General features: G+C 33.1%; 1 protein-coding gene across 1 annotated transcript; it reads right to left on the bottom strand.

Annotated features, from left to right (window-relative positions):
• Positions 1-605: 605 nt before the first annotated feature.
• LOC144841554 (uncharacterized) lies at positions 606-14,474 on the bottom strand. The gene is made up of 17 exons (XM_078697951.1): positions 14,399-14,474; positions 13,096-13,221; positions 11,469-11,575; positions 10,932-11,024; positions 10,052-10,171; positions 9,380-9,499; positions 8,750-8,842; positions 8,175-8,291; positions 7,755-7,850; positions 7,254-7,367; positions 5,315-5,437; positions 3,751-3,797; positions 3,502-3,605; positions 2,879-3,084; positions 2,249-2,459; positions 1,540-1,634; positions 606-1,359 (listed from the first exon to the last, which is right to left on the bottom strand). The coding sequence occupies exons 1-17, from the start codon at positions 14,470-14,472 to the stop codon at positions 1,277-1,279; spliced, it is 1,929 nt and encodes a 642-aa protein (XP_078554077.1). The 5' UTR covers positions 14,473-14,474; the 3' UTR covers positions 606-1,276.
• Between the last annotated feature and the right edge of the window lie 1,248 nt (positions 14,475-15,722).

Below are 15,722 nucleotides of genomic sequence, written 5' to 3'. Positions count from 1 at the left end.
CATTACCGTTTAGAAAGGCGAGTCAAAAGGTTAGGCCCAATTTTCAAGTAAAAGAACAGCCACGTGGTCGATCGTTCATTAGTGTACTTCAATTCACTTCCATTTGTAATATAATATACATTTATAGGATGATTTATTTAGGCTTTATAACTAACTGGTAAGTATCAATTCGGGCCTACTACTCTAGATAGTCTTGCTTATTCGATTTTTAACTGGGCCAAATCAGCTTCTTTTTTTGAAGTGGAATATTAACGGTTGACGAAGATCGAGACCACACGTACGAACGACGATCGGGCCTTTTTTACCTCAATATTTACGGCCGATTTTTAGATTTAGATTGAATTGATTTAATATTTAATATTGTGTTAACAAGCGGTTTTTTTTACCTTATTTAATGAGGGTGACCCATCCAGCACTTGCTGATCATTTGGAACCCTCAGGAAAGGCAATGAGAGTAAAGTATCTTGCCTAATGATGCAATTAGTATGGTACAGATAACCTCGAATCCATGACTATCACATGCTAGTCCGATATTATCATTACACCATCACTCTCCAGTATATGCAGCATGTTGTAGTGACGTGACAATCTTCTGAAAAGTTTTATATTTATTAATACTGTACATTAAAGTAACAATATGATACTTAACAACCCTCCATCAGATTAAACTTTCAAGTTTGAAAACAACAATATTGTTGTTCACATGCAATTATAGTTACTTTTAAATATTTAAACCCTCCACCAAACGAAAAATAAAAAATACAATAAATACAAAAAACTACAAGAAACTAGTTTTAGTTACAAGCTTAAACTTCTGAGTATTGTTTTACTGTAAACTTTTAAATTAAAATGCAGGCAACGAAACATTGGAATATTCGGTAAAAATTCTATTACCGAAACAGTTTAAGTTGATTCTTAATAATTATACTATTACATGTTAAAGTTTGACGTGTTTTAACTTATTAGGCCCTATGTATTAATGAATAACAGCATATCATTACACGTTGTATAAACTCTCCAAAAACTTCAAATTGAAACTGTAGTCAAGTTTTATAAACTAATACAAATATAAATAAAATGTCTAATTAATATGCATACAACTTAAATTTGTAGGCCTACAGGTCATTGTATACACATAAACTGTAAAAAAAATAATTCGGCAACTATGTCAAAATTGACGTGTTATTCATGTCGTAATGGTAAAGTACAGTATATAATAAGTATGCATAATCCCTCCACCAAATTTAGAAGTTGTGTTTTTAATATTAACAGAAACTTATTCCCATGCATTCATCGGAGCTGGTATTTCTGATCGAGTTTCTTTCAAGCTGGGGGCAATGAACAAACGATTCAATGAGCCTGTGTAGAGTGTAGAAGAAAAAACAAATATTATAAATGTGATAAAGCAGTAATCAGATATCTAACAACATTTCCATCTTATTCTTAAGTATGTTGATGTCATTATTTCCTATGGTGTTATTTATTTGCATTACATTTTGATACACCAATGAGAACTGATTACTGTTACAATAGACCTACCTGATGAAAGTTCGTGAGATTTTACTCCACTAACACCAGCGGATACACTGGTTATAGAAACGACATTTTTCTTGTAATGTTTTGTCTGATGATACCTTGTTTTGATTTAAAAAAACACATGAGAATGTTAGTTATTTCTTTACAATAACATAGATTCTAATACATTCTAAAAACTTTTTTTTAAAATTATAAATCCTAGTATATTTTGACATACATGCCACATTGACCAATATTCCAACCACTCACTCATTTTTATTGTAAATATATATATAAGGGAGGTTTCCCAACGCTACGAATACGATAACGAAAACGGATACGTCACACATTTGTTAAACCTTTGAGTCAAATTAGTAGGATAAAAAATGAATAGTGTTTGATCTATTTTGCATTGAATCAAGAATAATTATAAATTTCATAGATAATTTAATGAAAGTTATTTAAATAGCAGTTTTAAAGTCCTAGACAACTAATCAACACGTATCTAGGCCTACACTTCGTTTAAATTTACCGCAGACATATTTTGGACGACGCCCTCAAAATGTTATTGCCAGGCGAAACAGATTTTTACTGGCTTACGAAAACGAATACTCTTGTACTTTGTAATAGAAGGGAAGAGATACCCAGAACAGGTAGTAAAGTAAACAACATTTTGTTTACAAATAAACATTACATTTTAAACATGGTAATTAAACATTAACATTATACGTACCGTTTGTATACTCGAAAAACACAAAGAACAAATAAAACTGCCAAGCAACTAACTCCAATATTGATGAATATAGTGTATGATTTTTTATCATCACTAGAGTCATCTCTCTTAGAATAAAGAGAAACCTCTATGATTTCCATCTGAATAGCAGTTTCAATATTTTTTTTTTGTTCTTCAAATGAAGATTTCACAACTTCAGAGGGAATGTATTCTGAAACAAAAGTAATTAATGGTAATATATTGTCAAAAAACAATGCTCTTCTAACTACAGCTAGTTTCCATTTACTACCACTGTGTGAAGTTGCTATTGTTTTTGGCTTTCACACCAGTCTCACCCCTTTCCACTTATATTCCAAGTTTCCTGGACTTTCTGCATTCTCACTCCTGAGGACGATCAAAGCATATTGATCGAAACGTCGAGAAACTCAACAGTTCTTTTCAGAACTAATACACGCGGTGTACCGCAAAATTTATATCAATAACCAATGGTAATGTCATCTCAGTATGTCGATTTTTCTATTATTTCATATTATTTCATGTTAATAGTTTAATTGTTAGCACTGTCGACTATTTACTAGAATAGTAATAATAATTTAATATCTTCAGAATAATGTGTAACCATTATTTTACCATTAGTATTTCTGCGAATCATATGTCTCAGCTGCGAATGACCTTTACTTTTCGTAGAACTCCTCTGTTGTGTATAACATGTCTTAAAATAGTCGTTGTATTTGACCGACACAATGATGTTTATTTGGGTATTGCCAATATTCTCAATTACTTCGATCAATCTTATATTCTTGGATGTTGTAATATTTCCATTTAAGGTATCCTTTCTGTTTATAAACAAAAAGTCAAGTTAAATTATTAGACATAGAATATTGTGAATGTGTGAAAAAGATGTTGCGTGAGTCATGCATATTTAAAATAAATATTTATTGCGCAACAATAATGATCAAATGTGTACTGTATCCTAATTTTATTCATTGTACACTACAAATAATAATTCTGCGCTATACATGTCCAGTGTCATAGATGTATTGTGTGTTAAGGACGGATAATTTTTATAAATTTACGGCCTACGGTATATGAAACATTAAACGATGCTGTGTACTAAATACTTAGTTTTTAGATTAATGCGACGGTAATTTTTTTTTAATAAAATGATTATTCAGTTGACGGAACATTATTGACAACGAATAATCGTAATTATTTCCACTTTATAACCGCGATATAAAAATCTCTAAACTCACTCATTGCATTCTGTCCATGTACAACAGAGAGCAGACCTTGAATAGCAGTATGTGTTCATGGCTTTCGAAGCACTGAAGCGAAATACTTCTTTGACGGTAATCCACTGTAACGATATGTAAATTATTAATTATTATTTGTATCATCATTTATATAGTTAACACTACATTTTATTTAAAAAGTGAATATAAATTATGGACGTTGGCTAATAATGGTTTAAAACCCTGCAATAATTGTTAGTGTAATCATACCTGTCGGCCTTTTAATATCAATAAAACGGCTTCTTCGTAATTATCACCTGTAAGATATGAACGTTTGATGTTTTTCTGTTAAAACAATAATTCACTTTTGTGGTTTTATGGTAGACGTACGCTCTTTCTTGACATGACTAATTTAAACATATTTAAATTTCAATAACATGTGCATACTGGAAAAATGTGTTGTTGAATCATTCTCTGTTTTAGTAGCTGTCTCTGTGGTTACTATAAGGTCAAGCATATTTGATTCTTCAGAAACAATCTGTTGTGTCGATGTATATGTTTCTGGAATAACTGAAGTTTGACCAGTATATATATTTCCATAATTACTACTTGAACTTGAGGATATGTCATCTAGCATAGCTTTTGTTTCAAGGGTTCTTTCTCTTTCTAGAATTGAGATTTGTTCAGTTGTTTCATCGTTTCTATTATCAATATTTGAGGCCATGTCATCTAAAGTAGCTGTTGGGGCTTGTCTTGTTCTTTCTGTTTCTGGAATAGTAGTTTGTTGTGTTACTTTACTCTCTACATTAAAACTACTCGAGCCTAAGTTATCAGATGCTGTGTCCAGAGATGTTCTTTCTGTTTCTAGAATTGAGATTTGCTCAGTTGTTTCATCGTTTCTATCATCAATATTTGAGGCCATGTCATCTAAAGTACCTGTTGCCGCTTGTTTAGTTCTTTCTGTTTCTGGAATTGTGGTTTTCTCAGCTACTTCGCTCCTCCCGCCACTACTCGAGCCTATGTTATTCACACTAGATGTTGTGTCCTGAGATGTAATTTCTTTTTCTAGAATTGAAGTTCGCTCAGTTGTTTCAAAATTTCCATCATAGCTACTCGACCACGAGATGTTTCTAATATTAAATAGTACATTAAGTTGATGTCTACCATGGTGGTCTACCAACACATCCTTTAAAGTCGTTTGAAAAAAAACACGCGCGAAAACTAATGAGAAATGTCCCATTCTTAGTACAGTACGTGTCCAAACATCGACCATCATAATCGCGCTATTCTTTCATAGATTTGAAAAAATTTACATATTTGTATAATTTTAAATTTATAATGCCCAAAATTGATCGCAAATGTTTTCTGTGACAAGTGTCAACCTTTTCTGTTACATTTTTGTTGCAGACCAACTATTACAGTTATAGGCCTACATCAATATGGAGACGACTAAGGAATCATACAGTCTGCACAACACTGAAAAGGCAAAAAACAACTAAAGAAGAATATTAGGCCTATGGCCCATTGGAAAAAAATATTTTGCTGTTGTTGAATAATGCCATTTTAATATCACATAATAGTTATTCACTTTGACAAAAAGTTGGATCGAAATAGAAAATAATAATTACCTGAAAAATCTGTAATCTAAAGTAAAACAATAGTCGAACTGAGAGCCAATGGATTTTTGGTTGATTTTAACCGTTATTTTTTTGTCTTTTTATAAGTGAAAACATTATTTAAACGAAAGTCATTAACTTATTAAAATTCAACATTTTATTTTATTAATCTTCATTTTTCAAATCACGCATTTGTATGCAGTAAACTATAGCCGTACCTTTGCAGCCTTTCTTATCATTATCAAGTGTCCATCCTTCATGGCAATCACAACTGAAGCTACCAATTGAGTTGGAACATCGTTGCGCACATTCGTCTATTCCAACAAAACATTCGTCAATATCTGATAAAATTAAAAAGTTAATGTGATTATTTTATGTATTTTTTCATTTGTTTAATAGTGGAAAATTAGTAATAGTCACACCAAGGGTTTTTATAGTTATCGTTTCAATTAATTGATTTATCATCTTCAATTTGATTTCTGGTGTGCGGGTGTACAATTGAGGGACTAGTGCTGTTCCCCCTTACCACACTGAGAGTGTTAAAAAGTCGTTATCCAATCGAATTTGAACAATACCATGAAGTCATATTCGCACAAAAGGCACAGAAGATGAAAACTAAACCGGTGATATACTGACATTTTATGTATTATTTTATCATTATATTTTTATTTGAAACGATAAGATGAGGGAATCTGTGAGAGATTCCCAACCGAGATTCGAACCCGGAAGATTCTGATATACAGATGTCCTAACCATTAGACCACTGGGCTTTCAGTGTATTATTCAAATCCGATTAAATAACTACTCTTTAACACTCTCAGCGTAGTACGGCGGAACAGTACTAGTCAAAAGTCACATTTGTGCAAACACACTTTCTTATTATTGTTATCTCTTTAAAAGTATGTAGAAAATTCCGTTGACTATGACGAAAAAATAACATAATTTAGACGAAAAGAAAAATTCTTGTGTGACATAAAGATGCCGTATATAAATCTAGGAACATACAGTTTACCTAGCTGCACCAGTCAATCAACCAGTCTTTCATTTCCTAAGGTATAGGTGTGGTTGTTCAGAGAGTGTTGTTGTTAGAGGGGTAGTTGTCCTAGGGCATAGCAGTTGGACTAGAGGGTAGTTGTAAGATAGTGGGACTTGACCCGATTTTGTTCTCTGTTTTCTTTTTCAAAACAAATGTTTACCGTAAGAGCTTATTTTATGCTGTTTAATGGCATTATACGTTTACTACTACAAGTTCAGTATTAATGGAATATTGGTTTGGCTGTTACTACTTCATAGAAGAACTTTAATTGATTTGTGTTTTACGTTTTCTCCCCACTCCTGAGAAAATAGGACAATAAACGTTTTTAGATCCCAAAGAATAATTATATCTATGATGTGTTTATGACTTAAACATTTCTACTTATTTCATTTTATTCTAATTCGTATTCTACAGCAAAGAAGCTCTTAATTTTACTTTAGATTTAAAAAAAACCTACACTATTAATCAATTGATTACATTAGATGATTTGAAAATCAATCTCTCTCTCTCCCCCGTTTGACAGGTTCATACATTTCTTAGTCTTCCTATTTTGAAAACATAGATAACTGCGCCAATTGAGGAAATTGTTTTTCATAGTTTGTCATAGAAGTTTAAAAAAAATAAATATCGCTACAGTTATTACAAAATAGACTACAAATCTTAGGTACATACGTCGATATTTTAATAATTTCACGTCAAATATTGTTAAATGTATAGTGTGGTACAACGCCCTCCTAGTCCCCTCTTCACACACAATTTGATTTTACAATACAATTGGCACCAAAAGAAGCAGCTTATTAATTTGGTTACCAATCGTAGTTGACCAAAGCTGTAGTTGTCCTATGGGCCAATTGTAATTTTCCTAGTGGGCAGCTAGAGGGTAGTTTTCTTAGGGGATAATTGTCCTAGGGGGTTGTTATCCTAGAGGGTAGTCGTCCTAGGAGTAATTGTCCCAGGGGGTAGTTGTTCTAAGAGGGTAGTTGTCCGGGGGGTAAGTGTCCTAGGAGGGTGATTGTTCAGGGGGTTATTGTCCGGGTGGTAGTTGTCCAGGGGGTAGTTGTCCTAGACCCGTCTGAAGTCATAAAACGGCTGTGTTTTATGATAACATTACATAGGCCTACCTGTGCAGGTATTAGTGCCAGAATATCCATCGTCGCAGGAGCATCTAAATGTGCCAAGAAGGTTTTCACAAAAGTGTTCGCAGTTGCCATTGTTTAATAAGCATTCATTGACATCTATTATTAAAAGTAAAATAAAATCGTCATAAGCTGCAAAGCTTGAGAGCTTGATATATCTATTTCACCGGTTTCTATTTACGGTAAATTTACGGCTACTGGAAAATATATAAGAAAGAAAATATAATTGGCATTGATTGATTGGTTTCGAATCACTTTCAATCGCAAGGCATTTTCAGTGTCTTTCATTCAAAGGAAATGCCAGTTTTGTATTTCTTATTTGTGTCACGCTATGTGACACTGCTTTTAACTCATAAACAGTCATTGGTTGAATAATAATATCTGATGGATAAATAATGTGTCAATACATTTTATCAATTGATTCTATTTCTATAATATTTAAATAAAGAAAATACTGAAAATCGCAAAATATAGTTAGATATTTACCAATTTCACATCTATGACCTTCATAGGTATCGGGACATTCACAATTGTTAGGTCCTACACAGTTACCGTTGTTCTCACATGGTGGATCGCAGATGGCTACAAACAGATTAAATAAATCAGATTTTGAGAAGGTTATTTTGAAGTTGCAATAAAGTTAAAAACTTCCGTAGAAAAAAAGAAAACGATATAATTAAAATGACAAAATAAATGGTTAAATTCAAAACAAAACTCATTGTTTAGCAGACAATTAGACCATTTTTTATTTGAATTACACCATATTTTTTTACAAGTAAATACATTTTATTTTTCAATCTGATTCGTGGTCAGAGCGGATAAGTCGTGTCGTTTTCTATAATTACAGCTTTTACATTTTAAATAAGTGTAATTGATACTTATTATACAAATCTTTAGCCAACGTACGTAAACAATCCGTAAGCATTGATAATTCATATCCTGGCCAACAGTCGCACTGAAATCCTCCAAATGTGTTGGTACAAACTTGGGCACATCCACCATTATTTGTCCAACACTCATTTACTAGTGAAAAATGAAAAAAACAATTTGAATTCCTTTCTATCCGTTATAGAAGAATTGATTGTATGAAATGGCTAATAGGTTCTAAAAAATCGCATAACATTTCTAGTTGTAATGACCAATAATAACATTCGTGAAACTGACAATTAGGCGAAGAATGTGTGGACGAAGCGACAAGATTTAAGCTGCAAACATTCGCTAATCACCCGAAACATGATCGTATCAGGGAAGAGTAAAATTCTACTTATACCTCATCATACCTAGCGACAACATGTAGCATGCATTGAGACCTACATATTCTTCTGACACCAACCTACAACCTATGATGAACTTGTATTTAGAAGCCTTCCTGCTTACTAGCTTACAACATGTTTCAGTGACGTAGTGTATTGATCTGTACACTGTTATAAAAGTAAAAATATGCGCACTGGGTATATTAACTGCTGTTTAAGTCTACTTACAATCATCGCATGCGTCTCCTACATAATTCTCTTGACATTCACAATAATCTTGAGCCGTGCACGTTCCGTGAACACATGGTGGATCACACACAGCTATATAGTAAAACAATCACAATTTATCATTGTAAATCATTTACTATCTTTACCTTGATGAGAGAGCGCCTTAAGTTGATGCACTGACAGAGGGGGTGTCTAGAAAACTCAGATATATCTGAGATCTGAGTTTTCTAGATCTGAGTTTTCTAGACACCCCTGACAGAGGACATGATCCGTAGCGTAATGAACAATGTATCAATTCGTTGGAGTCGGCGCTATACAAGAACTTGTATATTACATTACAGTACCCCTTTCCACACTGTTTGGTTCGGATTGATAACATTTATTTATGCAATAGAAATAAAAGTAATAACAACATAACAATTTAAAAAACTGTAGGCCTATTCATTTTTTTACAATAACATTTGGATGAGCATAAGTTTTCTTGTTTTTAGTAGTTTATTTAAACACAACTTGCTCTTATTATTTTTACTACATGCGATCTTTTTAGTTTAAGTTTAAATACAACAATGTCTCAATTAATGATAGTGGTAGATGTGACGATTTGTGGTCTGTACTAATACAAATGCCTACCTTCGCATTGTCTATCATCATTCTCTACATAACCAGTACGACATCGGCAATAATAACTTCCGACAGTGTTGATACAGATATGATGACAGCCACCATTGGTGGCACTGCATTCATTGATATCTTTGAAAATAATATAACCACATACGGTAGTTAGCATAAATTAAAACGGTTACTGTAGTGCAAATGACAGTACTATCGGTAGAGGCAAAATTAATATAATAATATCCCCATCGTAAACAATAGTAATAGAAGCAGCATTAACAGTAGCAGCAGCATTAACAGTAGCAGCAGCATTAACAGTAGCAGCAGCATTAACAGTAGCAGCAGCATTAACAGTAGCAGCAGCATTAACAGTAGCAGCAGCATTAACAGTAGCAGCAGCAAAAGCACCACCAGCAGCAATAGCAACAAGGACTGCAATAGCAAGAGCAACATAAATAGAAGCAACATAAATATACCGCAACAGCAAAACACAACCAGCAGCAACAGACAGACAGCTAGCTCCATCGCAAAGTCGACCACGATTTCATTTCGGTATGGTATTTAAACCTTTATGAAGCGCTCTTATTATTTTTACTACATGCGATCTTTGAAGTTTAAATACAACAATGTCTCAATTAATGATAGTGGTAGATGTGACGATTTTTGGTCTGTACTAATACAAATGCCTACCTTCGCATTGTCTATCATCATTCTCTACATAACCGGTACGACATCGGCAATAATAACTTCCGACAGTGTTGATACAGATATGATGACAGCCACCATTGGTGGCACTGCATTCATTGATATCTTTGAAAATATAACCACATACGGTAGTTAGCATAAATTAAAACGGTTACTGTAGTGCAAATGACAGTACTATCGGTAGAGGCAAAATTAATATAATAATATCCCCATCGTAAACAATAGTAATAGAAGCAACAGCAGCAGCAGCATTAACAGTAGCAGCAGCATTAACAGTAGCAGCAGCATTAACAGTAGCAGCAGCATTAACAGTAGTAGTAGTAGCTAGTACGCTGTTTTAATCATATCGGTTGCGTTTGATATCGATCGCGTTGTTACTTAGGTCGCGCTAAATGTCGTGTTTATCATACAGTATTAGGCCTACATAATATGTGCTTTTTAAAAATCATTTAAAAAATAGTTCCTTGTTTTGAAAGTTTCTAAAAAGATTAGGCCTACCACTGATTTAAAGTTCGAAAATGTTAATTTAAAATTAGTTACCATAGCCACAATTATACGAATCTTTCTTCAACAATAACACAACACAACTTCGAATACCGCACTGTATGATACCGTATTACTATGCCTACAGTTTATGGCTTAAGGGCTGTCGAATCACCCTTTTTTCACGTTCGCATGTGAATCCTGTACATGTTAGAATAATATATTACCCGAGAGCATAATGGATCAATTAGAGATTCACTCAATTAAATGGTCCACATTTCAGCATCCAAATAAGAGTGTATGGTTTACATACAATTTCGAACTGAAATGCAGATACTGTACTGAAATTTCTAAATATTGTTCACAATATGTATTAACTCACCAGTGCACCGTGGTCCACCAAATCCGGACGAGCATTGACAAGTATTTGGAGACTCACATGTTCCACCAACACCACAGAATCGTGAGCATATTGCTTTTAGAAAAAAAAAAGATGAGTGCCGTTTTTATAACACGTACCTGCTCTTAACTCCAACACAAAGGAAAATCACGGTCGATTCCAATCTATTTGGATTTTTGTCTTATATATAAGGTAACATCGGATAAACTATTGTAACTACTGAAAAATATCTTAATTCTGATTTCTGTTACACATATTTAACATAACATTTAACACAGATGTTATATCTGAAAATCATGAATGGAGCTGAACTTTAAAGTTATCTGACAAAGTTCTTAAGTCGACCCATTTTTCATATTTTATTTAGGCATTAGGAGTAGGCCTATAAGTATAATAATTATGTGTTTCAAGGACAGTATAACAATCAACAGCAGAACATATATATCATGGTATTTTCAAATTACATTATTATTAATTATTATTTTTACGAATGTCATAATTGCACACATGACTACTCACGAATTGTACAGCCTCTTAGTCTGTCTTCAGCCCATCCATCACAGCAAAAGTAGTTTGTTAAGGTGTCCAAGTATCTTTCAGTGCGGTACTCTCGACTGTACCGACGACTTTAAACAAATGCACATTAATTAGTCAAAGTATGGTGAAAACAAATACCAACAAAATATAAGGTAAGTACAAATTAATTGTATGCCTAATAGTGAGTTAACTATCCATATCTTAATAGAAGAATTAAGTGATCCGTACAAACGACAACATTAAATCTGTTTATTTAATTACACAACAAAAACATATCAAAGGATTAAGAGTAATATATTTACGTGTAATATCAAATGTTACTAAATTGTATGAGAATTATCCACTAAGGCGCAGTATTGGTCTAAAGCAGTAGGCTAGGCAATCTATCTAAAAAAACAGCCCAAAGTGAAACAAACTGCAAACAGAGATTTTTCTTTGTGAAATGGTCACATCTGATGAGGAGATCAAAATTTGAGCATTACAACTCTGTCACTCATCCCGGTGATATGCAAATTAGCTTAAATATGCAAATTAGGGTGAAATTACAGGGTTACCATCTCAAAAACTACCAGTCTGGGAGAGTTAATTTTTTCAATAGTTGACTTTTACCTCGACCCCATTTCTCAGTGTTTGCATACATAATGTGACTAAAATGTCTGTAGAGACTTTGTTTTCTCTCAAATGACCAAGATATAGGTTCCTAATAGCAATTAGTAATCCCCAAAATCACACCTTTGTCACACACATTGAAAGTATGCAAATTAGCAGTACAAGTTAAAAAAAATATACAAATAAGGGGGTAAATTTACAGTTGTCCTATATCTAAAAAACCACTAATGCTAGAGAGTTGATTTTTTTCACAGCCGTATTCAGAATGTACATATTTCCATTTGCTCCAATAAAACATTTTACAAAAAAAATGACCGGAAGTACGACATTTGACCCTCAACCCCACTTCTCAATATTGCATATAATTATAATGAAACTAAAATGTCTGTAGAGACTTTGTTCTGCCCTCAAATGACTCAGATACAGGTTTCTAATAGCCAACATAGGACTGTTTAGTAAATCTCAAAATCACACCAGTGTATCACTCACCTCAAAAGTTACATGAAGTATGCAAATTAAGGGATGCAATTACAGGTTCATATATATCGAAAACACTAAGGTTAGAGAGGTGATTTTTTCAAAAATGTGTTCAGAATGTACGTATTAATATTTGCTCTAAATTGAAACATTTTACGACAAAATGACCGGAAATACAACATTTGACCTTCGACCCCATTTATCAATGTTTGTATACATAATGCGACTTAAATGTCTTTAGAGACTTTATTTTGGACTCAAATTACTGGGATACAGGTTTCCTATAGTCGGCATACAAGAAAAAGCAAAGGCAAATAATAAACAACCATCCTGCGCCTCTCTCGTAATATCACGCTATGTACCACGCCCAAAACAATAATATAAACAGTCAATGAACAGGACTAAAGTTTGGTTCCCACTTGGAAGCAACGCAAGTGAGTCAAATCAAATGCGACAGTTCAGGATGTCATCCTTCGCGTCGATAACTAGCTTACATTCTTTATTAGAAATAGACATTATTTACCTGTACGTTGTACACCACAACCAATTAAATAATCCGCAACGTGTTGTACCCGAGGTCTGTCGGGAGATTTGGTACGACACTCGACGTGTCACCCACACCGATACGTCTCTGCTGCAAACATGTGCTCTAATAAAAGAGTATACATTTGTCAAAATATGGTAACCGCAAACACATGAAAATTAGTAGGTCAATTTACTTCATGATAGGTCGTCTGTAGGTTGCCTGACGCTTATGTGCAAGCAGGCAACCTAATAATTTTGTCAATTGATATAACAATAAATAAAACTATTGAACTTACATGATCATACAAAATATGTAGTAAACACATTTCAATGTTATTATTTACATTGCAATGAGTAGAACGATGTTTATGATGGAGCTTCTTCTTAATAAATGCTTCTTAAGTTTTGGCGCAAACATAACAGTTAAAATTCATGAGGTCATATATCAACAGCTGCGGCATGTCTCCAATTGTATTGTATATCACTCGAACCACCGAAAACACTTAAACGTCATGTTTAAATCATGGTATATCTTATATTGTTTTATGAACCTATACAGATGAAGAACTACGAATCTTTAAAAAGCAAACCAAACTTTTATGATGCTTTATTCGTTTGCAGAACACGTTAGACTTAGGTTTCTGAACGTTCATAACGCAAGACGGCGGCTTTCGGTTTTCTTGCCTTGTACGTTTTTGTTTTCTAGTTTGAAACACGTTTCAAAATGTTGGAACGTATAGAATGGTCATAAAGCGTCTAATTAACGTTTGTAAAAGACATAGTCATGGACCTTTAACAATTTAAAAAAAATAAGGTTTTATGGAAACGTTTTGGAAACTTTGTTCCAAAAAACCTTTTAAGTTTTATAAACGTATGTAAACCGTTGTAAAAACAAGAAAAACATTAATAAAAAAAGGTTTTAAAACGTTTATTTAACGTTTGTAAAACGTTTTTTAAAGATTAAGATTTGGACTTATTAAAAAACGTCAGTAAAAGCATTTTATACGTCTTAAAACATTGTCTTTTAAAAGGTTTTATCAACGTTTATAAACATTTATTATTAGACAAAATCACAGCCTTTTAAAAACCAAATCAAAATATTTTATGGAAACGTTTAGAAAACAGTATATAAGAACCATAGTCTTTAAAACGTGTTCTCGGACCTTTAAAAACAAAACCAAAACGCCATAGAAACGTTTATAAAACTGGATCCAGGATGTCTTCCGTAGAATTATCGTGGTGGTAGATAAACCCATGTACAATTGAAATAGTAATTACACATATCAAATTATTGAACTTACCGTCCTGGTCTGGGGTCAGAAACAATAACATTAATAAAACAAAGAAGAAATATGCCTACAGGTAACACATTCATCATTGCTGTGTGTTGTTACATTTGAAACACTTTAACAATTACAAAGTGTTTAGTTCCTGGTTTAGTTATGTTATTAGAACTGTTAGAAATTCCGATGTCAAAGGTGGTGCCGTGTGTGGCCGTTGGGAATTACATTTGTGCGATTTACGAGCCTCAGACTCCGAATAAGAATGACATTCGATTATGTGAATTTCGGATTTCTGTCCGAAAGAAAAAAGAATTTAAGCTATCAAGGTAGCTTCATCAGGGGTGAATCCTTATCCTTATTTTATGTTACTTTTTTTGTCAATGTCTTGTATTCTACAATCGTTCGATTTATATTGATGTGCACCTATTATTCAAGTCGGGCCAAATCATTACATAATAGTTTACCAACGCGATGATTTTATGTATGCCTATGATGCATTATTACTTACTCCATGGATTATTACAGTAGGCCCTATGTCCAATGATTTAACATTGACAGTCACTTAAATGCTACCGATGTTTATTGTAGATTTGTTTTACCAAAAAAAAGAAAAAAAACACAAAAAAAATAACTATTTTTAATTTCAAAACGATACTAAATTTATAGATTGAAGAAGCTATTATTGTGAATGTATTGTGTGATCAATCCATTCAACAATTTCGTATCGTGTGTTTGGTCGCCTTTCATATTTGATAGACCTCTATTAATGCGAAAATGAACTTAGCCTACATAATTTATTTATTCATAATACAGTTTGTACTAAAATTTAGCCTTGACGGTGTCTGAAAACGCAGATCTTGAAAACTCAGATATGAGATATATCTCAGGTTTCTATATCTATAACACTCAGATATCAACATCTATGTTTTCTAGTTCCAGAATAGAACTATAAAACTTCCATTATTAATCAGAGGGTAGGTAAAATACTCAATATTATACGTTACAAATACGTATACGTACAAATTGTAACTTGTAGTAGCCGCCTCTACGACTAAACGTGTTTCAGTTCTGTACCATTGTTTCCAATAATAATATGAAAGTATATTGTGCGTTGGCGTCTCCTAGCAACGGTCACTTTCTTTCAAAGGGGGATTCCGAGTTTAAAATGACTATTCAAATATATCTTTCTATATATATATATAAAAGGAAAACACAAAAAGTTTGTCCTCTAATACACGCCGCCGTGAAACTTTCGATCCGTCTGAATTTTACATCCAACATCCATTTTGCTACGGAGATGGTCATAATCTATATGAGAAGTTCGTAAACTAGATATTTAGGC

Source organism: Antedon bifida, chromosome 4 (genome assembly GCF_963402885.1).
Source record: "Antedon bifida chromosome 4, ecAntBifi1.1, whole genome shotgun sequence".
In the NCBI taxonomy this organism is placed as follows: Eukaryota; Metazoa; Echinodermata; class Crinoidea; order Comatulida; family Antedonidae; genus Antedon; species Antedon bifida.
This window is presented reverse-complemented; position numbering and strand designations above follow the sequence as displayed.

Bases quoted from the DNA above. Each gene is read 5' to 3' on its own strand.
- LOC144841554 (XM_078697951.1), bottom strand. From the start codon at position 14,472: ATGAATGTGTTACCTGTAGGCATATTTCTTCTTTGTTTTATTAATGTT. The intron at 8,843-9,379 runs GTAGGCATTTGT...TTTACTATATAG, and splicing joins TGATGATAGACAATGCGAAG to CTGTGTGTGATCCACCATGT. The intron at 5,438-7,253 runs GTAGGCCTATGT...TAATTTTATCAG, and splicing joins TGGCACTAATACCTGCACAG to ATATTGACGAATGTTTTGTT.